Genomic DNA, 25,681 nt, shown 5'->3' on the forward strand with positions numbered 1-25,681 from the left:
CTCTTGCAGCCTTGGAGCCTGGGCTTTGGCCCTGGAAGGATGTCGGTGGCAGGGCTGAAGAAGCAGTTCCATAAGGCCAGCCAGGTAAAGGGGAATTACCTTTCCTTTGGGGCTTGGCAGGGTTTGGGTACCACTGTTGCATTGGCAGGAGGGCAGGAAAGGGGCCCTGGATCGCTCCCCATCACTAAAATTTGAGCTACACAATGCAATTGATTTGACTGATCTCCTTTTTTGGATCAAATGATCAGCTTGGTAGATGCTGGGAATGCTGTGGATGTAGCATATCTTTATTATTATTATTATTGTTATTGTTATTGTTATTGTTATTCTTTTTGTTCATAAACAATGATTTAAAAAATGCAAAGGGCAAACAAATAAACAAACCAACAGAAAAGCTCTCTCATACCAACCCATAATCCTTACATACATCTTACTAACTTACATCTTCCAACCTTACATACATCTTACAAATACATCTTACAACCATCTTACATTCATTACATTCCTATATCTTCCATTACTTCCTCCTTCTTATCTTTTTCTGTCGCGTTCTTCTATATACTTGTTTGCATTGTCTTTCTCTATCCATGTGTTATTTTCTTTTCCTCTTTTTAATTCCAACTTCTGCTTGTCTTTTTCCCCCTAACAACAAAAATATAATAATTCTTCTATCTCCTTAATCCATATATTGAGTTGTTCTACATATTTCAACAAAATATAACCAGTTATTACAATCTATATACATACATTCCTACATATCATGTTGTTGTTGTTTTCTTTTGTTACAAAGTGTCTTGTAGAGACAGTGCTCTTAACAAATTTAAATTATAGGATGGAGCATATCTTGATTTCAGCAAGGCCATTGACAAGGTTTCCCTCCATGACATTCTTGCAAACAAGCTGGTAAAATGTGGACTGGACGATGCAACTCTTAACTGGATTTGGAACTGTTACATGGATTTGTAATTGGTTGACCGGCCGGATCCAAAGAATGCTCAACAATGGCTCCTCTTCATCATGGAGAGAAGTGACCAGTGGGGTCCCACGGGTTTCTGTCCTGGGCCCAGTGCTATTCAACATCTTTTCCAATGAATTGGATGAATGAATAGAGTGCCTGCTTATCCAGTTTGCAGATGACACCAAATTAGGAGGAGTAGCTAATACCCTGAAGGACAGGATCAAAATTCAAAATGACCTGAATAGATTAGAAAGCTTGGCCAAAGCTAACAAAATGAAATTCAACACAGCGAAATGTAAGGTACTGCACTTAGGCAGTAAAAATGAAATGCATAGATACAGGATGGGGGGCACTTGACTTAACAAGACTACAGTGAAAAGGATCTAGGAATGCTAGTAGAACATGAGTCAACAGTGTGATGCGGCAGCTAAAAAGGCAAATGCGATTTTAGGCTGCATCAATAGAAGTATAGTGTCTAGATCGAGGGAAGGAATAGAGCCACTGTATTCGACCTTGGTCAGACCTGACCTGGAATACTGTGCCTAGTTCTGGGCACCACAATTCAAAAAGGATGTTGAGAACCTGGAACGTGTCCAGAGGAGGGTGACCAAAATGGTGAAGTACCTGGAAACCATGCCTTATGAGGAACGATTTAGGTAGCTGGGATGTTTAGCCTGGAAAAGAGATGGTTAAAAGGTGATATGATAGCGCTGTTTAAGTATTTGAAGGGATGTCATATTGAAGATGGAGCAAGCTTGTTTTCTGCTGCTCCAGAGAATAGGACCTGGAACAGTGGGTGCAAGCTCCAGGAAAAGAGATTCCAGCTCAACATTAGGAGGAACTTCCTGACAGTAAGGGCTGTTGGGCAGTGACACACACTTCATTGGAGTGTAGTGGAGTCTCTTTCTTTGGAGGGCTTTAAACAGAGGCTGAATGGCCATCTGTCAGGGATGCTTTGACTGTGTATTCCTGCATGGCAGGGGGTGGACTGGATGGCCCTTGAGGTCTCTTCCAACTCTATGATTCCATCACTGGGAAGTGGTAACCCTCTGAATATTCCTGCCAAGTGTTGTTGGCTGAAAAATCCCAGTGCTTTCCATTCCTCTCTCCTAAGCTCTTTTGCATGGTTAGTGGGCAGAAAGGTTAAAATCTGCCATCCTCTGGGCCAATTCACACATTACGCAGTAGACAATCTGGGGTTGTGCCTGCCTACGCTCAGCGGGGATCTCTAGCTAATCATAGTGCTCCATCACCTGTCTCTGAAGCATATGGGTAGCTATAAATATTTGCTCAACATGTTTGCAGAATTTCAAGGTTTGCCTTAGGTGTGTATATGCGCCTTCAGGTTGCCTGCTGATTTATGGAAATTTGTGACCCCATGAATTTCCTAAGGTTTTCTTAGGCAATGAATATCCAGAGGTGGTTTTGCCAGTCCCCTGTTCTGAAATTAAGCCTACAGTACCTGGTATTTGTTAGTGGCCTCCCAACCACTATAGCCCTGCTTAAATATTTGAATGGGTGTCATATTGAGGATGGAGCAAGCTTGTTTTCTGCTGCTCCAGAGAATAGAACAATGGGTGCAAACTAGAGGAATAGAGATTCCAACTCAACATCAGGAAGAACCTCCTGACAGTAAGAGCTGTTTGACAGTAGAATATGCTGCATCACAATGTGGTGGAGTCTCCTTCTTTGGAATATGCTGGATGGCCATCTGTTGGGCATGCTTTGATTGTGAGTTCCTGCATGGCAAGGGGGTTGGACTGGATTGCCCTTGCGTCTCTTCCAACTCTAGGATTCTGTGATTCTGTGAATGAAGTATTAACCAGAGCTGACCCTGCTTAGCTTCCAAGATCAGACAGGATCTGGTGTCTTTGGCAGCATCCTCACTGCAGAAATAATCCAGTTTGACGCCACTTTCACCGCCATAGCTCCATGCTATGGAATAATGCAGTTTGACACCACTTTAATTGCCATGGCTCCATGCTATGGAATTCCTAGAATTCTATAGCATGGAGCCATGCCAAAGTGGCATCAAACTGGATTCTTTCTGCAGTGAAGGTGCAGCCTTTAGGGTATTTAGGGCAGGTGTATATTTAATACACTTTTAATTATGCCTACAGACTGCAGTGGCAGGAAGAAATTCCCAGGTACAGGCCTCTCCTGCCTTTTGACACCTCAGTTTCTGACACCTCAGCCTTCCAGTGCTTGCAAATTATGGACAAGTTGCATTAATTCGATAGAGGTTCTTCCACTCTTTATCAGTTCTTGCTTACAAGTCTCGCTCGGTACTGCTTGCATGCTTTTTTTGTATATATAGTGTGTTAATTTAGCTTTTGAACATACTCAAAAATGATACATAGCGTGTTATTTGTGTTTTCAGTGTCCAAAATGCATTTACAAGTTAAAAAATCCTGGGTTCCACTTTTTCACCAACTCCACTTTCAGAAAGTCCCCCAACCCATTAGCTAAGTGAGGCGTCCTGTATCTTTTTGTGTGATGACCAATGAAAGCAACCTGTCCAGTTTATTAGACCAATCTTGAAAATGTTTACTCTAAAGTAAGTCCTGCTGGTGTTACGGAGGATCATATCCTATTTCTAATATCCCTTAGAAGAATCTTGCCATTTTAGGTTTTTTTCCACCCCATGCTGAAGTTGTCTCATCCGCTTGCAACAAAAGTGGTTATTGGTTCTGATCTGTTTATGTTTCTCGGCCTCAGTTGCTCTTGCACTAGGGATTGTATTTATATGATGGTAAACAGTCATATGTCTGCTTCTTCCATGGATGCACTGAATCAGGTTAAAGCAGAGGAAATGAGGGACATCTTGCAAGGCTTGGCAGGTTGCCCATCATGTGGGTGACGTAAGATGGTAGATTTTCACAGCTCCAAGCTTTCTGGCTGACTTGTACAAGCTTATGTGGTGGGAATTCCCCCCCCTGACATGTGTGTGTGGGTTAATTGTTCTATTTTGTTGTGAACTGATTTATTTCTGAAAGAGAAATCCAATTTTTAACTTACCCTATCTTGCCTCAAAAGTGAATTGACCGCAGTTGTGCCTCTCAACAAACCATCTGCCTTTGTAACTGATGTTATACTTGAATATTGTCCTCTTGAGCTCCATCAGATCCTAAAAACATTACGTATTCAAATTTAAAATGTAAGAACTCTTTAAAAAATGCTTACAGCGTCCATGAAAACATGCAGGGGTAGCTGTGTTGGCCATTGAACAAATACAAACAAAAATCCATCAGTGATACCTTTATTGGCCAACCAAAATGTGCAGTATACTTGTTGCAAACTTTTGAAGCTCCATGGGCTTTTTCATCAGGCAAGATGTTATAAACCAAACGGGAGGGGGAAAAAAACACAATTGGAGATGTTAGTCAAATGCTTGCATGTTGTTTCAGTCCTTAGTAAAGATGTTATGCTGGGGAGGATATCTTTTGCAGGCAGACTCCCTTCCCACAGTGCTTTAGTCTACAATTATCAGAAAACAGAGATGTACAACATGGAAAATGGATGATGCTCATGCTTTTATTTCAGATGAGTTGCTGAGAAGTAGAGGATGGGATTTTGTATATATGAGCACAATGTAAATGAATTTCTGTACTACTGTAATTTCCCAGCTTCTAGCTGTCATTTATCCTTGCTGATAATGTGCTGTCCAAAACAGATGGAACATGTGTTGTGTTTAGTTATGCTGCTGTCTCCTCTGTAAGGACAATTTATAAGTAAATGCACATTCCTTCATCATCAGCATTTACTGTTTACAGCATTTGATAACTTAATAGTTGAATGTGTACAGTTGCTGAGGATTGGAAGAAAATGACTTTCTGGCTGAGTTTTTTGTTTTCCTACCAGCACTTTTATTCTATTCCTGCATGACGTTGTGAAATTTTTTTGCGCACACTGCCAGCACTGAATTGTGTATGCATTTTCACCCCAGAATGCATGTGTTTTTATAGCTAAAATGTAGCCTTGACTAAAGTATGGCTGTATAATTCCCACCTTCACCCCTAAATGTATGCATTTTAGCAGGCCTCCCAAACTACACATGGTTTTATGCTCATTTTCTCTGTGCAGTTATCACAAACCTTCGAAATGCTTCCAAAGGAAACTCTACCCTGTTCTTGTAGCTGTCTTGGAAGGTGAGAACTGATATTTCCATACTGAAATGCAAAAGCCAGTAAATTTATTTCCCAAGCCAGCACTCGCTGCACTGGAAATTCATATGGGTTGAATGTAGATGCGCATGTGTGAACAGGCCATGCTTCTGTCATAAGATTACATATGTGATAGCCCAAACTCATAGGTTTAGAGTCGGAATCCTTCTAACCAGGATTAGTCCTGTCCTTCAACCTACTCCATTGTTTATTCAGTTACTATTTACCTGATTAATGGCTAAATGTTAACCATTTGTGGGACCAGCTTCTTCAGTATCTTTGTCCATGTCCTGTAGATGTAAAGAACAAATTAATATGGTTATCCCATTCATGTTTATTGCAAGGTGAGATCCACTAAACTCAGGGGGATCCATTTCCAAGAAAGCGTACATAGGATTGTAGGCTAAAGCTGGAATTTTGTACCAATGTACCAGGAAAGTAACCCCATTAAAGTGAGCTGAGTAGTGGAGGTTAGCAATCAAACTGGAATGTACTCTTCTTTTTCTCATTTTTTGTAAATGGAGAGTGAGACAATCTTTTGTCCATTTGATATCAGGTTCTGCTGATCCCTTTTCTGGGAGGGCTTTTTAGGATGTTGTGTCATGTATCTGGAGTTGCTTCTCATAGAGAACCTTCCTGCTGGAGAACTAATGTTTTTGGATAAATGAAATGTCCGGCGAAACGCAGAATTTTTATGCACCCAAGGAGCCAGGAGTAGCTAGTTTCCATCCTTCATACTCACTGTATTAATTTTAAGTACTTTTATTATTTTTATTATATGGCGGACTATTCCAAAGTGGTCTCGTTCCTGCAGTCGATGGTGGTGCATTGTCTGTCACCTCATTTTACTGCATATGTAAACCAGCTCGTGGCACAGAAGATTGAAAAGTGTGCCTTAGTCACAGTGACAAGATGAGCGAATGTGAAACATAAAAGAGGCTATGGCCCAAAGTAACTTAATAGCTGAAGAGCCTCAGCAAGAATGACAGGACCGTTTTGCCTTTGTTGAGTAAGGAATGCACTGATAGCTGGTCAAGGCTAATGTTGAAAGAGAGGCTGCCAGGCAGCAAAATGAGGGAAGGAAAAAAGAAGGGAGTTAGTTCTTTCCTGAAGGAGCATGTTGCGAGATTACAGAAGCTGGCCCGGTTCCCAGGGATGGGTAAAATAATTCTGAAGGAAATAGAGCTTCTACTAGAAGGCATGATTAAAAGACAAGGTGCTCTAAAGCCATCCAGGACCCAGAAGCTAGGAAATAACAACATGTGATAAAAGCTTCTGCTTGCAATTAAATGAAACACAGAGATTTGAACATATTGCAAACTAAGCATCTGTGTTACGGAAACTTAACAACTTACATTATGGTTTAGCTTCTGCAACCTAAGTTTCTGAAATGGAGATGTGATTGCTATCATTAATTTATGTGATGTCATTTATCTATACAGCCCTTTATCACATTTTCCAATTTTAGGGGTTACCGTCTTAAATAGATGTAGAGAAACAAAAGAAAGGGTGCAGGGGAAGGCATGTGTTGGTAAGCAGAAAAGGAGAGAAATTGTGAGATTTTAATCACACCTGCTTTGACTTCCTTACCGAATTATTGATATTATTTTGGACTGAGGCTGGGGTGTCTGATTTGTTATTCATTTCTGCCTTTCCCTTTCTCCTATCCAAATGGTTTGCAGCAATTACGGATTTAATGTATAGGCGATTGACTGGTGTCAAGAACCACCAGTTTTGAAACCTGGTGGAATGACTTCTTAAATAAGAGGAGAAGGGCCCTTATAGGCAGAAGGAAGCTACAGCTCCTGGGAGCAGTTGGAGGTTGCTCCCCAGATGGCATCCAAGAAGGCTATGATATCAAGGGAACATTGGCTAGCTTGGCCATTAGGCAGTGTGGGTTAGCCGCCTTGAGCAGCTGATTTAAATTAGTCCAAAAAAAGCAGAAAGGTTTTAGTTGTTTTGTTGCCTAGGGATGGGGAGAGATGCTTGTGGGATTTTCTGTCTCATGCGCCAAAATCATTTGGTTGGCATCTGTTACTGTACATCTTGGTGTACACTGCCTCCGATAACAAAATGTCATAGGCCTGCTCTTAGAGACCTCCACAATCCCTTCTTTGAGACATCCTTGCTCTGGACATCACCTTCATCCTAGTCTACAAGAAGAGCAATGTTTTTCCCAGCTCTACAATAAGTGACACACTGGACACATTCACACAGTGCAGTAACCTAGTGTGTATACTACTTGATTGTTCTTGTTTGCAGCAAAAATTAAGCAAACCATAGAACAAAGTTCTGTGGCTTGTATAGCCACTAAATAAACCAGGATTTATATATTGTGTCACACAAGTGTAGGCACAGCTTCCACTCTGGTTTACTTCTCTCTCGACATCCTAGTGAGAGAATCACTAACAAACCTAAAATAAATTGTATACAGTCCGCCCGCCACATTTGCAGCTTTAACTTTTTCAGTTTTGATTATTTGCGGATTGGATGAATATGTTCTCTCTAGGGATCCCTAGGCCCTCCAGAGAAATTCTGCTGGAAATTGACCATAGAGGAGATTACTAGAGAAAACACTTCTCTAGGCATTTGTAGCATGATTCTGTGGTCAACATTTGGCAGATGTTGACCATAGAGTTGCGCTGGAAGACCTAGAGATTCGTAGAGATGTGGTCTCGCAAGTAAAAAAGTCATTTTTGCTATTTGCAGTTTTCCCACTTTGGGCCTTTTATGCTTACATGAAGTTTGACTGTTATGGTGAAGTTAAATTTGGAAGTCATCCAATGCAATTTGGTCAGGATTCAGTATACCCAGAAAAATGACTGTGGTTAAAAAGCCTTGGTGAGTTTGCCCCATAGTTTGGGAAAAGAATTGTATACCAAAACTTTCCCTTCTCTCATGGACAAAGCAATGGACAGAATCCACATCATCTTCCTCCCTTTCTTATAACAGAAAATTGGGAAGCAATTTGTCATAAATTGATCCATTTTAGCCAAGGAACTGTCTGATTTTAAAGAAATCTTAATTCTTTGCATTACATTTAGCCTGTTAGCTACTTTACATCTGTGTAAAAAATCGCCATTACCTGTACAGTATTTTAAAATACCCAGTATTTTGCCGGACAGTATTCTTCACAGCTCTTAAATTTTCTCCCCTGGTTTTGTGCTTTTTGTTTCTTTCACTTTCTGCAACATGGGGCCAGATTTCTAGAGGTAGAAATATGTCATAAAAATAATAGGTACAGCTTTTATAAATGCTTGCATCTATATCATTTTATTTATATGTTTGCCACATTGTATTTTAAACTCAAAGTTGAGTTTAAAATCTGGAAGTCAAGTCTAAACAATTAGCCTTTTGGCGAGAGATGTTGCTGTGAAGTAACCAACATTTCATTAATAATGCAGCACAGTTGTAAGGATACTAGAGAGCCAAGAATGTTGCAAGTTCCAAAATATTTTGGAGAGGTCATCTTGCATGCACCTGGCTCTGGTCAAAATTAATAGTCATTTGTTTTATAACCTCATTAAAATTAGCTATATGATGCTTAATATTTTATATTAAATATGGGATCCAAATGCTCTATTTCTTTTAAGAATACTGCATCTTTGAATAAAGCCCAAATTGGAGTGAGTCATTTTTCTTATATGTGTAAAGAACTGATATCCTCCTATGCTGGGAATTGGGAATTTCAGCCACTGGGGCTAAATTTAGTCCTCTAGGGGCCCTGTTTGGTTCTCTAGGTATTATAGGTAGACATCCCCCCCATAATACATTTGTTTGATGTATTCCCAGTTTTTAAATATCCCCCCCCCCCCATTCTAAAAGTCTGCAATGGGCCCAAACAGACAGGCCAAAATAAAGCTGCTTTGGGTCACTTTGGAGGTATGCTGTTTAAATGCTGCATGCGTCCTAAGAGGCCAGAAGCCACGCCAAAGCCATGCTGCAGTCCTAAGGATTGGAGTACAGTTTTGGCTCAGCTTCTGGCCTCTTAAGATGTGTGTGTCATTTAAACAGCATACCTCCAAAGTGACCCGAAGCAGCTTTATTTTGGCCTGTCTGTTCAGGCCATTGTCAAACACATTTCCTCCCCACCGACTTTAGGATCAGTTAGAGTAGCTTGCTCAGAGACCCAGGGTGGTGGTGTGGTTGGAGTATTGGACTGTGACTCTAGAGGCCAGGCTTCAAATCCCTGCTCAGCCATGGAAACCCACTGGGTGACCTTGGGCAAGTCACATATTCTCAGCCTCAGAGGAAGGCAAAGGCAAACCCCCTCTGAACAGTCCTCGTCAAGAATCCCCCGTGACAGGTTCACCTTAGGGTTGCTGTAAATTGGGAACAACTTGAAAGCATACAACAAGAGTAGAATCCCATTCTGTCTCAGCTCAAGCTTTATTGCATTGTGAAGAATCATTGGCCCTATACAGACTGTCAAAATAAAGCTGTTTCTGGTCACTTTGGAGGTATGCTGTTTAATTGATGCAAGTGTCCTAAGAGTCTGGAAGCTGCTTCAAAGCTGTGCTCCAGTCCTTAGGACTGGATTGTGGCTTTGGTATGGCTTCTGGTCTCTTAGTACGCATGCATCATTTAATCAGCATACATCCAAAGTGACCCAAAGCAGCTTTATTTTGGCCTTTCTGTATGGGGCCATAGATTATGTGACTCTGCAAACACAGTGCGGCAATGCAGCATCAAAAGCCTGTCTTTCTCCAGCCCGCCTTCACCATCCTCCCAGTGCAGATCCTGATATATATATTGGCCCTCCACATTTGCAGCTTTGACTATTTGTGGTTTTGATAAATATGTTCTCTTTAGCAATCTCTAGCTCCTCCAGCGCATCTCTGCCAGATGTTGGCCATAGAAGTATGCTGGAGAACTTAGAAGTTCCTAGAGAAAACACTTCTCTAGGCATTTGTACGTCCTCCAGCATGATTCTATGAGCAACTTCATGTTGACCTTAGAGTTGCACTGGATGGTGTGGAGATTCCTAGAGAGGTGTTCTCTCCGGTAAAAAGAATAGTGTTTTTTTATTTGAGGTTTTTCCATCTGCACGGGGGTCCTTCACCCCTAACCACAGCGAATGTACAGGGACCACTGTATACATAAATAAAATCTTTCAGCTAGACAAGGAAGAATGAAAGGGCTGGGCACTTCAGGTGTAACTGATATGGTTGTACTGTCTTGCAAAACCTTTTTGCTTATAAGCAACATTATTTCCAAAGCAGAGTTTGTGCTATTTCCTGGACACTAACTCTGAAACAGCGTTCAAGCTGAAAAGGGATAGTCCTTTCATTTTTCAATGCTGCCAAAATCCATGTGATTTTTGCTGGTCCAAAACCTGTATTTAATAGATCTAGCAATTCCACGCGTCAGTAACAAAACAAAACAAAACAAAACCTTCTCTCATTAGAATCTCATGTAAATACTTCCTATGTTGACATATTTATTTAATTTTACATTTATAGCTTACCCATATGGAACTGAGGATGGTTAGATGGGTTTCCCATGAAAACACTAATCCAAACCAAGATTACTTTAGCTTTATCAGGTGGCTTGATGTGTCTCAAGACGATGAATCCGTTCTGATTTCTTACCATCTGTAACTGACCCATGACTTCTTGAAATATTAGGCATTCTTCTGGTTGTTGTTTTTATGACATGCCATTTCACGTATTCTTGAATGGTAAATCAGTGAGTGGGCCATTGAGACAGCACACTTGGGGGTTTGTCAGGGATGTCTTGAGAATTCAGGAGGACAAAGTGCTTTTTTGTTGCGCGAGAAGAATGGCTTTAGCAGGCAAGTTTTACGAAAGATGCAAGGCAGTGGTGTGACGTGGCACTGCCTGGTGGAAACTGACTCCATCCAGGGAGAAAGAAAAATCATCTCATAGTCACAGAATCTTGCTCGACTCACATGTAGACAAAAGGGCTCTTTGTCTCCTTTCCTCCCTTATTATCTGAGATTCTGCATCTTGCTGTCCTAATAGCTAAATGAAAATAAGTGACATTTAGTATTCCTTCGAAACATGATCCTAGCTGAACCATTTTTCTGCAAACGCCCTGTGTACTTTCTAGTATGAAGCTGAAATGTCTTCATCACAGGGCATGGCCAGAGCTTGCAAAAATGACATTTTGGATTGCAGATCCCAGAACCCACACTCGTAGCTCCCACTCTTCAGTATTTTTTTTTCATGCTCTGGGAAAAGGTCAAGGAATTAATGTGATTTTATATTGGATATAGATGTTTTAATTGTTTTGAATTTTATACGATTTTAAATGTTTTATCTCTGAGCTGTCTTGGGTCTCTCTGGGGTGAAAGGCAATGAAATAATGAATGAATGAATGAATGAATGAATGAATAAATAGGACTTTATCATACCAAACTTTTAAGGCACCGCAATCGCGATAGTCTAGGAAATGGAAACATGCCAGATTGAGGACAGTTGTTATTGAACATCTGTTCCAAATGGCCATGTGCTGCTTCTGTCTTCTGCAACATGATTCTATGATTCTATGTATTAACATTTATTATTATTTTTACACTTTTTATTCCACTCTTCCCCCCAAGAACTTAAGGTCGCATATGTGTACCCATGTTTCAGTATTCCCAATAGGTCTGTGAGGTAGATTGGGCTAAGAGACAGTGACAGTTCAAGGTTTTCCAAGTGTCCTTGGCTCATAGCCTCCAACATTTCACCTTGAACGGTCTTCTACTGGCATTAGGAGGAGGGCAGGAAGAAAAAGAGGCTATGTTTTGACAACTAGAGCCATGATCATAGCAAATCGCACATACAGCAGTGCTGTCTGCATTTCTAGGGGCTGGTGCTTCATATGGCTCAAGTACAGTCAAAGCAGGATTTTGCTTTTAATGTTGCAGAATCAGTTTTACAACTATTTATAATTTTATATAGTCACTAAAGCAGAAAGTGAGGGTTAGTCCATTGAGGCCTCTAGTTTATGTATCAATGGTTCTGTGGGAAAATATTTGAACAATCAAAGGGCAGGGAGGTTACAGTGACAAAGAATGAATTGCTCCCAGTGTATAAAGTAAGATTTATTGCAAGCTTTTGCCTTGAAAAAAATGAGAGAGTAACAACATTTCCTTCTTAGTCTTGCTTTTCCCTTCTTTTATTATCTTCTTCTAAAAAAATGCCATCTAACTTTTTCCCCCCTAAGTGATGTTTTTGCTAGAGTTGCTTTTGTGGTGGCCACTTCTCTTTTCCTGTCTTGAGGTACAGGAATAGCAAGCAGATATAACCCAAGTTCCTTGTTTGGTAGAATGCCACAGTATGTGTGTTTGTGTCTTCAAGTTGCCTATCAACTTAAAAACTTCATAGGGTTTTCTTAAGCAAGGAAGAGGTGGCTTTGCCAGATCCATCCTCTGAAATACAACCTATAGCAACTGGTATTGGTTGGTGGTCTCCTATCCAGGTACTAACTAGGGGTGATCCTACTTGGCTTCCAAGATCAGACAGGATCTGGTGCCTTTTGGGCTTTTAGGCTATAGAATGCCACATTGGCAGGCCAGACATGAAATGATCGCAGCATCTGCCAACGTCTGCTGGGATCATTTAGAGGAGGATGTAATCATTTTGCATCTGGTTGGGGAACATAGCCGGACACTTCTCTGATCCTCATCTTCTTCTCTGCACCAAGCACAAAATGGTGCAAAGGGACTGAGGTGGCTCAGTGGTAAGTTCAGGGAAGAGGCTTTGGTCATAGCTGAGGAGGAAGGGAATTATATAGAGAAACTGCAAGCAAATATAACCCAGGCTGGTTGTTTGGTAGAATGCCACAACGGCAGGTCAATAAACATGTCACCACAGGCAGCCTTAACAAAAACAAGGAGGCTCTATTTTTGTAGCTTGGCAGTGAGGGAAAAAGAGCTTGTAAAAGAGACAGACAAGAAAGAAAGAAAGAAAGAAAGAAAGAGTGTCTGCATGTGCCTGCATGCCAGCATCTGTTTTTATCATTAGCATTTATGTCCTGCTTGATTAGCTTAACTTTGAGGCTCGATTGTAAATGAAATTGTGTTCAGCCTGTACCAGTTCCATCAGTTTCAAGTAACCGAATACACTGAGCAGGAATTGGAAAGGTACTTTTTAAAAGTAATTAAAATTGCAGCTCCAAACTAGTAAATAACTTGATAAATGTGTTACCGGCTATGTGGTAACTCTTTATGGTGCAGGAAAGTCTCAGTGTCTTCTCTTCCTGAAAAGACCCAAAATACCAGGGGTTTGTGTGTGTGTAAGCAAAGGCATGATTTTACCAGTAGTGTTATTTCATGGTACCAGTGTTAACAAAAATGGCCCTGGTAGGTTGCATGGTGTCTGTACATGTCCCCTATTCCTGCTAATCTTTATTCTTGCTCATACTGTCCGTGAGTGACCAGTCCTCTTCCTCTCAACTTTGGAGTGCCAGTGTTGAGCATAGATCAGTCCAGCAATGTGGCATAGCAGTCTCTGCCACAGCCCTGAACTACATTACTGTAGCGTGGAGAGTACATTGGATCTAGGGTGGGTGGCATACCAACAAGCTACATACCACTTTTTCTTGTAGGGAGCAAAGACAGGGGGGCTTCTTTAAAGCCAATGTCTCTGGGATGACTGGGCTTTGAGATGGCTGAACAAAGTCCAGGTAACCACTGTTTTCGATTTGCCTTGCCCTAGTTTCAGAGATATTTCAGTGCTTTTAATGTACAAGTGGATTTGTTGATGATGGACATCTTCAAGGCACCAGTAGCTCGTGGTTCTTTATAATTAAACTAAGCATTGATGCCTATACGTAGAGTAATGATGGGTCCACACAGGGCCTTGGTCCATATTTGTGGGTCCTTAGACCTCTCCTGCTGGAAAAGTATAAAAAGGAAGAATTGCTTCTCAAAACTGGACTGATATCCACAGAATCAGATCTGTGAATCCAAATGGTAAAATAAATTGGTAAAATTTATTGGATTGAACATTAAACTATTATTCTGGAGACCAGGGTTTGAATCCTGGCTCGGCCATGGGAACACACAGGGTGACATTGGGCAAGTCATACTCTTTCAGCATCAGGGAAAGGCAATGGCAAACCACCTCTGGACAAATCTTGCCAAGAAAACCCCATGATAGGGTCACTTTAGTGTCACCATAAATTAGAAATTACTTGAAGGCACACAACAACAACAACAAAGGCTGGTAGATTCCTCCCCGCCTATCCTTTCCCCCCTCCTTTTCACACTGGAAGACAGGGTGAATCTTTCACTTTAATGCCAGGTTCTGTCATTATGCAATACATGCTCAGCGTGTGCTTTCTAATCTCTAAAGATGATCCTTGGTTTTCTTAGAATTTTTTTGGACCTTTTATACATTTTTCCAGTACTGCATTTTGTTTTGTGCTATGCCAAGGCCACTGTTTTTTTTATTTTCTACAGTTATTCAGTGAGAAGATCAGTGGCGCTGAAGGAACAAAACTAGATGATGATTTTCAAGCAATGGAAAGGGTAAGCTGTGTGAATGGTCAAAACTGTTTGCTAATGACACATTGCTTGTTTCCTATAAAAATTGGCTCTTGCCATTTTTCCCACCTCTCCATACAAAATTCTTAGAAGATGATTAATTATATGGTTATTCTGAATGTGATCAGTTCTAGGTTTAGCTTATAGTTTTATGTAAGTATTAGGTTTGTATGTTACTCTCCCTCCAAGGAGCTTGTGCTGTCCTTCCCATTTCATCTTTACAACAACTCATTGAGGTATAGGGTTGCTAGATTAGGACTATCTCAGAATCTGAGACCTTGGAACATCCCTTTATGATATCACAGGAAGCAGGGCCTGGAGATGTTACTAAGCCTTATACCTAAGCCTGAACCACAGTTGCACAGAGTGTGTTTTTAAAATAAGAAACAGCTGAAGTTGAAGTAAAGAGGAAAATACAGATAACAGGCAATGCAACCCTCTCACCCTGAGATTCCTCTCCTTGAGAGCTAGAGAAGATAACTGAGATTTGAAAACACTATTGAAATGGCAGTTGCAATCCAAAACACCTGGAGGGCACTAAGTTGGGAATGGCTGGTATTGGCTTTTATGCAACATTTGTAAGGACCAGAGGGACAATAAGTAATATCAGTATATATATGATATCTCCTTTAAAGCACTTATGTTTTTGTTGCAGAAAATTGATGTTACGAACAAAGCTGTGGCAGAACTTCTCACAAAGTCTACTGAATATCTCCAACCTAATCCAGGTAAAACAACAACAATAACAGTGGTAATTCTTTCCAAATGTTCACCAAATATTTCACTTTGAGAACCCAGCTACCAGATCTGCAAGTCTTGCTTCACTTCCTGATGGTGACATTAGGTTGGATTTAGACTTAGTCATCCTTTGTGTATGTGAATGTGCCTTCTAGTTGCTTGTCAACTTATGACAACCCTATGAATTTCATAGGCAAGGAATGCTCAGAGGTGGTTTTTCCAGAGTATACCTCAAATCAATGTGAGTTTTAATTAGACATGCCTAATTTGATGGATCTAGCATATTTGGAAACCTACCAGGATCTCAGGATTCAAGCAGGGCCCACTGTTGACATGGTTTGATACTACTGACACTGTTTTGCCCTATATATTTGCCAGGAGCTAGCATGGTGTAGTGGTTTAAGTGTTGGACTAGGACTTTGGAAACCAGAGTTTGAATCCCAGCTTTGCTATGTAAAGCCACTTGGTGACCTTGGGCAAGTCACAGTTTCTCAGCCTCACAGGATAGCAATGACAGCTGAAGAAACATGCCAAGAAAACTCCATGATAGGTTTGCCATAGGGTCACCATGAGTTGGAAACGACTTGAAGGTACAGTACATAGCAACAACAAATGGAAACTTCTATTTTGATCACAACTCCTTCATATAGCATTGCTCCTTCTAGTATAGGGGGGATACCACCAGCGGATATGTTTTCAGGGCCCCAGTCAAGTCTGGAGGCAGCACTGACTGAGATGATCCATGTTGTAATGTACATTTCTCAGTGCTTGAGTGCTGTGTTCATTTGGCTCGATGTACATAAATTCTGTGTAATGGCGACACGTTACAAAGGCATAGAATGAGGTGGCACAGTTCTCAGTTAGAAGCAGTTAAAAGAGATCTAACAGCTGTAAGGATGCAAGGAGGGGGGGAATTAACAATACCAGCTGTGTAGACAAAAATGTCCCCCTGTCCTTAATTTTCAGTATGTTCTGAACAGCAGCCCTCTTCTCAAAAGAAAAATGCTTCATAAATATCTTGCTCAAACAATTAGGTTGGCCCTCTCTTTCAGCTGAGTAAGTTTCTGTCTTATGAAGAGTCTAAGGAAAAACAACATACGACTGAATGTTGAATGGGCAAGCAGATCAACAGCTTTGTTTGTGAAGCAGTTTTTTCCCCTTGAGAAAGGCTGATATTTGAAATAGGCTGGATTAGTATTAGTATTGTGTTGCCTGCACAGCTGGTACTAAGGCAATTATGCATTCTCTTGGTGAGGCAGAGATAAAGTCATGTGAAATTTAGTGTTTCTGTTCTGTTGGGAGTTTTTCACATGAGGCCTTTTGTTGGAATGAGCAGTCCTAGAATAACTACAAATAGATGGATGGATCAGTGGATTTCAGCCCAACTCACTTGTATGTGTGTGTGTGCCTTCAAGTCACCTGTTGACTTATTCCGTAGGGTTTTCTTGCCTCCATTAACTTCTAGGCAATTGTTGCTTTCAGGCGAAGTGGAGAAAAAAAGGCCCATCCGCAGTCTCAAAGAAAGGGTCAGTTGCAAGTCTAGTTAGCCTTTTCTGTGTGGCATGGGAAGCAGTACCACTCATATGCTGCAAATGACCTTGTTATTATAACATACCCTTGAATTCTAACTTTTGACCATCTCATATTGTACCAACTTTTGAGGTTGCTAAGGTCTTTATGAGTGCAAAGCATAGTATGCTTTAGAAAATGAAGGATTTGCATCTCTTAGATTCCTCTGTCCCTTCATCTATCCATTTGCACACCCACTTCATCCTCTTTACTGGGCATGATGATAATAACTAGTCTGCATAATTCACATTTTGAGGAGAAGGGGGGGATTACTCATCTATTGGACTTCACTACTGAAAACAAATGGCATTTGTTAATAGGGTCTGTTTAAATCTCATTCACTGCATACTCAATTTGGTGAAAAGGTCTGCTTTGACTTAAGCAGAACTTGATTTTAATGCTTGACCTACTCACAACACCCACTGATTTCAGGAATACTGACCATTAGAGTGGCTCCATGACTTAATGGCAGACTTAATGGCTTTGCATGCAGAAAGTCACACTGGATTTGCAGCATGTCCAGTTAAAAATACAGGGTTACAGGTGATAAAAAAAGAACTGTCCATGAAACCTTGGATAATTGTTGCTAGTCACAATAGACAAGCAGGTTCAACAACATATGATTATTGGCTAATCTACCATTTTGTCAATTTTTTATTGGAAGATAAGCATCCCTACATGTCTTTGATCATTCCCAAGTCTTTAAGGCTACCAGGATTAGAGAACAGTTAACTTCGTCTTAGTGAAAGGTATCTGAAATGAATACTGCTTGTATGGCTTGACTATTTCAGAGGCTGCATTAATTATTGGTCATTGTGACTTTAATTTATTTTACGTGTTTGTCAGTTTACAGGTGTTGGATCTATGGACTATAATAACAAAGGTAGGGTAGTATGTTATGCTTCGAGGGCAAAAAATACATAATCCTTGAAATGAATAGCTCTTTTTGTTTCAGTGGCTGTTTAATGCCTTTCTATACCAATCTCAAACTCTTTCTTTTTAAGCCTACAGAGCTAGGCTGGGTATGCTGAATACAGTGTCCAAGATTCGAGGGCAAGTTAAAACCACAGGTTATCCACAGACAGAAGGCCTGCTTGGGGACTGCATGCTCAGATATGGGAGAGAACTTGGAGAAGAATCTACGTTCGGTAAGTTTGTGCAGCTGTGTGATGTTGTGATTGATACAGTCCATTCACATGACACTTAACAAAGAGTTTCATAAGCTTCACCACAACACAAAAAAAGACACATTCTCCCCAAATGAGCTTAAGAAGAGAGGAAACAAAAGGATGAGTGGACTTAATGTGAGAGAATGCAGTTTACACACATGCAGATTAAAAAGGAGTCTTGTAGCACCTGTAAGACAAATAGATTTATTTTAGCAGGAGCTGAATGATTCCAAAAGAATGGTGCAAAACTAAGTAAGAACAGCTTTACTTACAGTATTTTTCAAATGCATGTTGAAGTACTTTATGCAATCTTTAGATGTGTGTACACAGTTGTGAAGATGGGATGTCTGTACTTTTTACTCAGGCAACCCTAACAAAAAGTCAGTCTCCCCCCCCCTCCCCAAAAGGCCTCTCTTCCTCTCCAGTATATTAATTTCCATCAGTGTTCCCCACAAAATGTCACTTCTGGTTGCCATTTTGGAGGAGAACTGGAGATATTGACTGGCTTACCCAGTCAATTTGAAATCATGAATTTTAATATAAATATGAGCTCTTATGAGTGTATTTTGGTGATTTCATAATGCTGTGTTTTAACTGTGAGTTTATGTGTTTTTAATTATATTTTGGTGCAATGAGGATGTGTGTAAAGTTTACATGTGCGTTGAATGGAATATTGAGTTTACTGCAGTTATACCTTTATAATTTTAATGATGTTATTTCTTTATAAAATGTTAGCATGTCAATATACATGAATGGTTATAGGTTTTTCCAAACATTAATTCAGAGGTATTTAATAGCAGTATACTGTGCATGATGTATACACATTGCTTCTTTCCTCCAAGGTGCTGCATTGATCGATATGGGTGAAAGCATGAAGCAGATGGCTGAAGTGAAAGACTCACTGGATATCAGTGTCAAGCAAAACTTCATTGATCCTCTACAACTGTTGCAAGACAAAGATTTAAAGGAGATTGGAGTGAGTTTAGCCTGAGTAACTGTCTAAGGAAGTAAGGTGTATCCCACAGAGAAATTTCACATTTTTCAAACCTTCTTTTAAAGTATGAGCATTTCCCACTGCAATGTAATTATGATATTTAAATCCTTGTTCTTTCCTGGTCCACATTGCACAGTTAGCGCTACAGTGATAAATTCTACCATGGACAGACAAGACAAATAGGTTCTTGAACAGATCAGACCAGAGCTCTCCTTGGAAGCTAAGATAATCAAGTCCTTGCACTCCAGTCGGCAGACCTTCTTTGGCCAATGCCGCTCTGGGCTCTTAAGATGGGCTTGCAGGTATTGAGTCAGGAGACATTGCTTAGTTATTCATATGAAACTAAGGACCCAGTGTAGAATATTGGGGATTATGTCTGAACGCTTAACACAGCAACCATGGTTAATTGTTATGTTTGCACGAGTCCTTTGCATACAATCTGCATTGCTTTCCCCTGGACCCTCAAGAGAGAGAAAAGCAAAACTACAGACCAGGAGCCAGGATAACCATGTTTTGGCAAAGTCTTGTTTCCAAGTTGGACAGTGTAAAGATTTGTTCATATTTGGTGTCCAGCATGTAATGATTTATTCCTGAGCAATATTTGGAGTGTTCACAGATGCTGGGGTTTTTATTGTTTTTTTGGCTGACATAATTCCCACATGACTTTCCTGACATACATAAATCAGTGTTATAACATTCTCAGCTACGACATGCTTACAAAAACCTCTCCCTTCTTCATTTGTTTTAACCCCCCTTACTGTTTGATTTAACCACTGTGGTATTGTTTTTCTTTTTCTCTCCTTGCCTTTTAAAACAGCACCATCTGAAGAAATTGGAAGGACGGCGTTTGGATTATGATTACAAAAAGAAACGTCTTGGGAAGATACCAGACGAGGAGGTTAAGCAAGCTGTAGAAAAGTTCGAAGAGTCCAAAGAGTTGGCAGAACGGAGCATGTTCAACTTTTTAGAAAATGATGTAAGCCTCTTTGATTACTTGAGGTCCTTAAGAGTGCAAGATATATATATATATATATCTGCATGCCCAAAGTACTTTTATTTGTGGTACTTTTATTAGACCTTGTTTAGGCAAAAAGATGCAAAATTCACCTTTCAAGGTGTGCTGGCTGCTTCATCAGGGAAAGATGATAAAGAATCATGCATGTTTAAATTACAAGCCGCTTTGGTAGAAGTAGTAAGATACATGCCCAAAACAGACAAACATCACTGCAAAAGATTTTTATACCAGTTATATCACTCTTTAGTGCTTTTTTAAAAAAATTGATTGATATATGGTTGCCAGAGTGAAAATTGATAAGAGCTCCTGTACCTTCAATAGTTGTGTAAGAGGGAATTTTAGAAACAATTGCTTATTGCCTGGTTGTGTGACAAGCAACAATTGTTGCAAATTCCCTCTTCAACACAACTATTAAAGGTACTGGAGCCCTCTCCAGTTTTCACTCTGGCAACACTAAACATCATCGGAATAAATTTTGCCAAGAATGCCCCATGATAGGATTGCCGTAAATCAGAATTGACTTGAAGGCCCATAAATATAGTGTTTTGGTGTTTTTCAGGACTGGTAGCCAAACTTTGTTTACTTTCAGGGTTTCTTTTTTCTTGTTGAAGTTGTCCAAGTGTTTGTGGATTTCAGTGGCTTCCTGTGCATTCTGACTTGATAGTTGTTGGCATGGTCCAGAATTTCAGTGTTTTTAAATAGCATTTTATTCCCAGGATGGTTTATAACATGTCATGCTACTGCTGATTTTTATGGCTAACCCAATCTGCAGTGTCTCTCATGTTCATTCTCTGAAGATGACAGCCACAGATGCTGGCGAAACGTCAGAAAGAAACTCTGCTAGAACATGGCCACATAGCCCGAAAAACCCACAAAAAACTATCTCTCATGTTCCTTGATTCGTGCTTCAAAATACTGCATGAATAGGATGTCTGCCAACTAACACTTTAGGCATGTATAACTAATCTTATACACGCCTAATAAAAAATAAACCTAAGTGGGTTCGGTGGGATTTACTCCCAGGTAGATTTGAACAGCATTGCATCCTAAAAAGATTTAGCATTAATTGAAAGTCTTGAGTAATGCAGCTCTGTAATACATCAGCCACTTAAGTTTTCAGCTCCAAATATAGAACTGAGGAGCTATTACGGGTAATATATTTATACTGCCTACACTCTTTGTGGTTGTCCCTTTGTTTTCCCAGAGTAGAATACAGGAAATATTTTAAGCCTTTCCTAGGCTTTCATCTCTAATCATCCCCATTTTGTTTTTGTTGATATTTTTCATAAGTCAGAGAGAAAATGGCCAGGGTGATGGCTTTCATGTTGTTTTAGAAATGCTGCCACCTCGTGATGGAAGTATTCCTACAGAATGCTAACTTATTCATTCATTTATTTATAGAATTTACACTCCACCTTTCTCACGAGATGAGATCCAAGGCGGCTTACAATAATTTAAAACAAGAATTAAGCTAAAAACTTCCTCCTCCTCCTCCTTGCTGTTGCTTGCCTTCAACTCATTTCCGATACATGGCAACTCTAAGGTGAACCTATAACAGGGTTTTCTTGGCAAGATTGTTCAGAGGGGTTTTTGCATTTGCCTTCTTCTGATGCTAAAAGAGAGTGTGACTTGCCAAAGGTCACCCAGTGGGTTTCCATGGATGAACAGGGATTTGAACCCTGATATTCAGAGTTGTAGTCCAGCATGTTCAGACTACTACACCATGCTCTTTTAGCTTTTACAATTAGGCTTTTACAAATGTTTCATTAGGGACAATAAGACACGGGGTCCCGGGTTTTTTTGTATCCACAGGGTGGGTGGTGGGTGGGTCCAAAATGGATCCCCCATGGATACCAAGGTCTGACTGTAGTTTAAAGCTCTTTCTTATAAGCCTGTTCTTTTATAACTTTGTTTTAAAAGTCTCCTGGAATAAAAATGTCTCTGCCTGTTGATGGAAAGAGAGTAAGGTGGGAGGGGAGGCATTCTGGTCTCTCTGGGAAGAGAGTTCCAGAGTTTAGGGGCAGCCACTGAGAAGGCCCTGTCTTGTGTCCTCACCAATTTTGTTTGTGAAGGTGGTGGGCGTGAGAGAAGATCCTCTCCTGAGGATCTCATAGCACAGGAGGGATCAAATGATTGCTGTCCTCCTTGCCTCCCTTTTCCCTAGAATTTTCTCCAACTGTAATGATTTTGCGCGATCCATGGAATGGGAATCCAGTTTCGCCTTGCTCCTGAAAATATAATGCAGGTGTGTCTTTGTTTTAGATTACCCAGCATGGATAGAAATATTATACAAAATGCACTGAATAAAGTTCCCTTTTGCTTTCCTCTGTTTAGATAGAACAAGTAAGCCAGTTGCTAGTCTTCACAGAAGCTGCACTAGACTATCATAAGCAGTCCACAGAAATTTTAGAGGACTTGCAAAGCAAGCTACAAAACAGGTAAGAATAATTTCAGGATGGTTATCTTTCGAACAACTTTTCACAGAAGACTTTGAGAAGAGAATAGAATGAATATTCTTACTTTTGGGAATCAGGGGAAATTTTTTTTAGGTTTTTAAAAGGATTCCCACCATAGATATATAGGTTGTGATTTATGAGCCAATGCAATGTAGTGGTTTGAGCTTTGGACTGTGACTTGAGAACAGGGTTGAAATCCCCCTCAGCCATATAAACCCTCTGGGTGATCTTGGTCAAGTCATGCTCTCTCAGCCTCCGAGGATGGCAGTGGCAAATACCCTCTGAAGAAAACTGCAAAGAAAACCCCATGATCGGGTCATGTTCGGGAAATGAAGGCACACAACAACAATATATATATTTTAGTAAGTTAAATAGGCAATGGACTGTCCTATTTATTGATGCTCTTGTGGATTTGATGTTTGTTTTTGCAAGTCATCCTTGAGCATTTTAATAGAAAGATAAAATGCAAACAGTCAGCAAAAGTTGAACCTGCACCAAAAAATTAACAGAACAAACTCACTAATGGGAGTGCTGTTAGGATTCCAGCCAGACCATGTCTACGTCCCGTGTAGTACAAACTGATGCTTCTCAGGGTAGCTGATTTTACAGACTGGCATGTCTTTCTTTCTTTTTATCTTCTTTGCAGTGTGCCAGAGACTGGTACCTTATTTGTGCCAATTGGCTACAACTGTTTCCTTCTTTCCTGGAAACTTGTTGCAGACCAGCACCAGTCTACACACATGCGCTGATATAAATTGTTAGGGGCTTAGGTACACCGTCATGCTTCTCTTGCAGATGTCAGATGACATCCTGTGGTTCCTAGAGACTGTTGAGCCTCCTCACAGCCAAGTACAGTCGCCCCTCCAAGTCTGCAGACTTGGAAATCTGCCGAGGGGCAACCGCCATTAACCTTAATGGGGTGCGCGCCCCACATGCATGCACCCCATTCAAGATTAAGGAGCTTGAATATGCGCAAGTTTAGGAACTTACGAGGCGGTCCAGAATAGATCCCCTGCAAGTTCCAAGGGGTGACTGTAGTCTGCATGTTTTTCTATTGGAAAGGAGATTTATCTGTCCTTTTTGAGGAGAGTAAACTCTTGAGCGTGTTGATGCCTCCTGCTTGATGGCCTCACTTTAGTTTCAGTCATGTTGATATATGGATACTAAGTTCACTCTTAGTGCTTAATTATCAGCAAGGCCTGGAACAGAAATGGGGTTGCTCATTTCAGTGCTGTTGCAGTAGTAGTCTATAGATTTTTGGAATTTCACCATTAGAGTCCATTAACCTATCTGTTTTAGGATAAACGTAGCATCAAGTCGCCCTAGATGTGAATTCAAGCCAAAGCCAATAAGGACATCGATGGAAGTAAGCAACAGCCAACAGCACAATGGGATATCATTCAGCTCATCCATAAAATTATCAGGTGAGCATGAGTTTGTGAACGTAACTCCTTCATGAGACTCAGTTCAGTGCCTTTGTTTAATTTTAATAATATTGAAATACACTAAAAGAACACAGCTGTAGAGATGAATCTTCATGATGGATTAAGAAGTATATCCCCCCATTCCTGTTAAATTAGGAATGGAAATCATACAGCCCTTCAGATGTTGTTGAACTGCAACATCTAGCAGCCCAGGAGTTGCATTCTTACAACTGAGGAGTTATATTTTCCCCATCCATGTTAAGTGTATCCTTTCCCTCTTGTAGATAGTCCTGATGTCATTGCTGCCTCTCATTCCCTTCTTGTCTGCTTCTATATCATACATTAGCAATTGACTATAAAGGACAAAATTTTTCTCAGTGCTTTTCTGATATGGTTTTTTGTGGGTTTTTCGGGCTATGTGGCCATGTTCTAGAAGATTTTCTTCCTGACGTTTCGCCAGCATCTGTGGTTGGCATCTTCAGAGAATGCTTGCCTGGAAAAAGTGGGTCTATATATACTGTGTGAGCCTGGGATTTTCATGTGTATTGTTCTTTTCTGATATCTTTTTAAATAAGCCCCATAGAGTCAATCAACATGGGTATCTTTTAAAGTGAGACTAGAATAGTTGATGGAGGGTAACCTTTTCAAGGGATAGCAGTCATCATGGCTATAAAGCACCCCCAGTTATCTCCTAAGATACAAGTCAGGAGAAGTCAAGACTAAAAACCTGATAACTCTCCCATGTGACTCTGAGCAGGTTCTTCGTTGCACATGGACCAGCCTTGCTGCCAAGCTTTGTATGACTTTGAGCCAGAAAATGAAGGTGAGCTTGGCTTTAAAGAAGGAGACATCATCATATTGACTAATCAGATTGATGAGAACTGGTATGAAGGTATGTTAAATGGTGAATCAGGTTTCTTCCCCATCAGTTACGTCGAAGTTGTGGTGCCATTGCCACAGTGAGCATGCCCTGCCATTCAAGCTGCAGATGAAATTTTGTGACCGAACCCCATGTCTTCGCTTGGAGTGATCTTTCATACGTGTGGCATTCTATGAAAGCCTTGCTTCTTTCAACTGACTTTTTGTATGCGTCTTCAAAAAATGTATTTATTTTGTATTCCTGTAGTTTGTACATATACACACATATATATTATATACAGAGTTCTTCCATTTTGTTAAATGAGAATACAAAAAAATTGTCTTGGCCTACTCCTTTGCTTTGTGCCTTGAAGATCTCTTATGTGAGGTGTTTATTGATAGCTCAGCTGTGTCTCTCCCAGAAGTGCATTTATTTCCTCCAGTGATATCAGACAGCCCTTTAAGCCTGTGGTGGATATTGCTTATGGGTAAAGCTAACAATCTGTGAGCCACCCTTGTTACCTTAAGTTAACTGTGAAAAGCTCATACCTGTTGTGCACTCAACTCTGCCAAAAGCTCATATCTGTTGTGCACTGTACTCTGCCAAAGAGTAGAGTTGTAGTCTCTTATGGTATTTCTGTATACTGAGTCACTGTCACTGTCCAATTCTTATTCTTCACTGACCAAATGTTAATAAACAGTGTGGTGGGAAACATACATTCCATTGTTAGCATCAAAGTATTTTTCAACTCTACAAAAAGCCAAATGTCAAAGTTGTTTGGAACTTCAGCTTTCAAGGGAGTTACTAATGTTATGAGACAATTAACAGCAGCCTTCAAGT

General features: G+C 40.4%; 1 protein-coding gene across 3 annotated transcripts; it reads left to right on the top strand.

The window, feature by feature from the left end:
- On the top strand, positions 1-25,552 carry SH3GL3 (SH3 domain containing GRB2 like 3, endophilin A3). Of its 3 annotated transcripts, XM_089539036.1 has the most exons (10): positions 1-84; positions 14,534-14,602; positions 15,273-15,345; positions 17,929-18,072; positions 18,936-19,069; positions 19,905-20,063; positions 22,437-22,540; positions 23,858-23,982; positions 24,740-24,805; positions 24,912-25,552. In XM_089539036.1, the coding sequence occupies exons 1-10, from the start codon at positions 40-42 to the stop codon at positions 25,010-25,012; spliced, it is 1,020 nt and encodes a 339-aa protein (XP_089395162.1). In that variant the 5' UTR covers positions 1-39; the 3' UTR covers positions 25,013-25,552. The 3 variants fall into 3 exon arrangements, with proteins under 3 accessions (XP_089395162.1, XP_089395161.1, XP_089395163.1); XM_089539035.1 differs by having other exon boundaries at positions 24,740-25,026; XM_089539037.1 differs by lacking the exons at positions 1-84; positions 14,534-14,602 and having other exon boundaries at positions 15,278-15,345; positions 17,936-18,072; positions 24,740-25,026.
- Positions 25,553-25,681: the final 129 nt, after the last annotated feature.

The sequence above is a fragment of the Sceloporus occidentalis genome, unplaced genomic scaffold (genome assembly GCF_023333645.1).
Source record: "Sceloporus occidentalis isolate IW3139 unplaced genomic scaffold, rSceOcc1.0.p SCAF_9, whole genome shotgun sequence".
NCBI classification, from domain to species: Eukaryota; Metazoa; Chordata; class Lepidosauria; order Squamata; family Phrynosomatidae; genus Sceloporus; species Sceloporus occidentalis.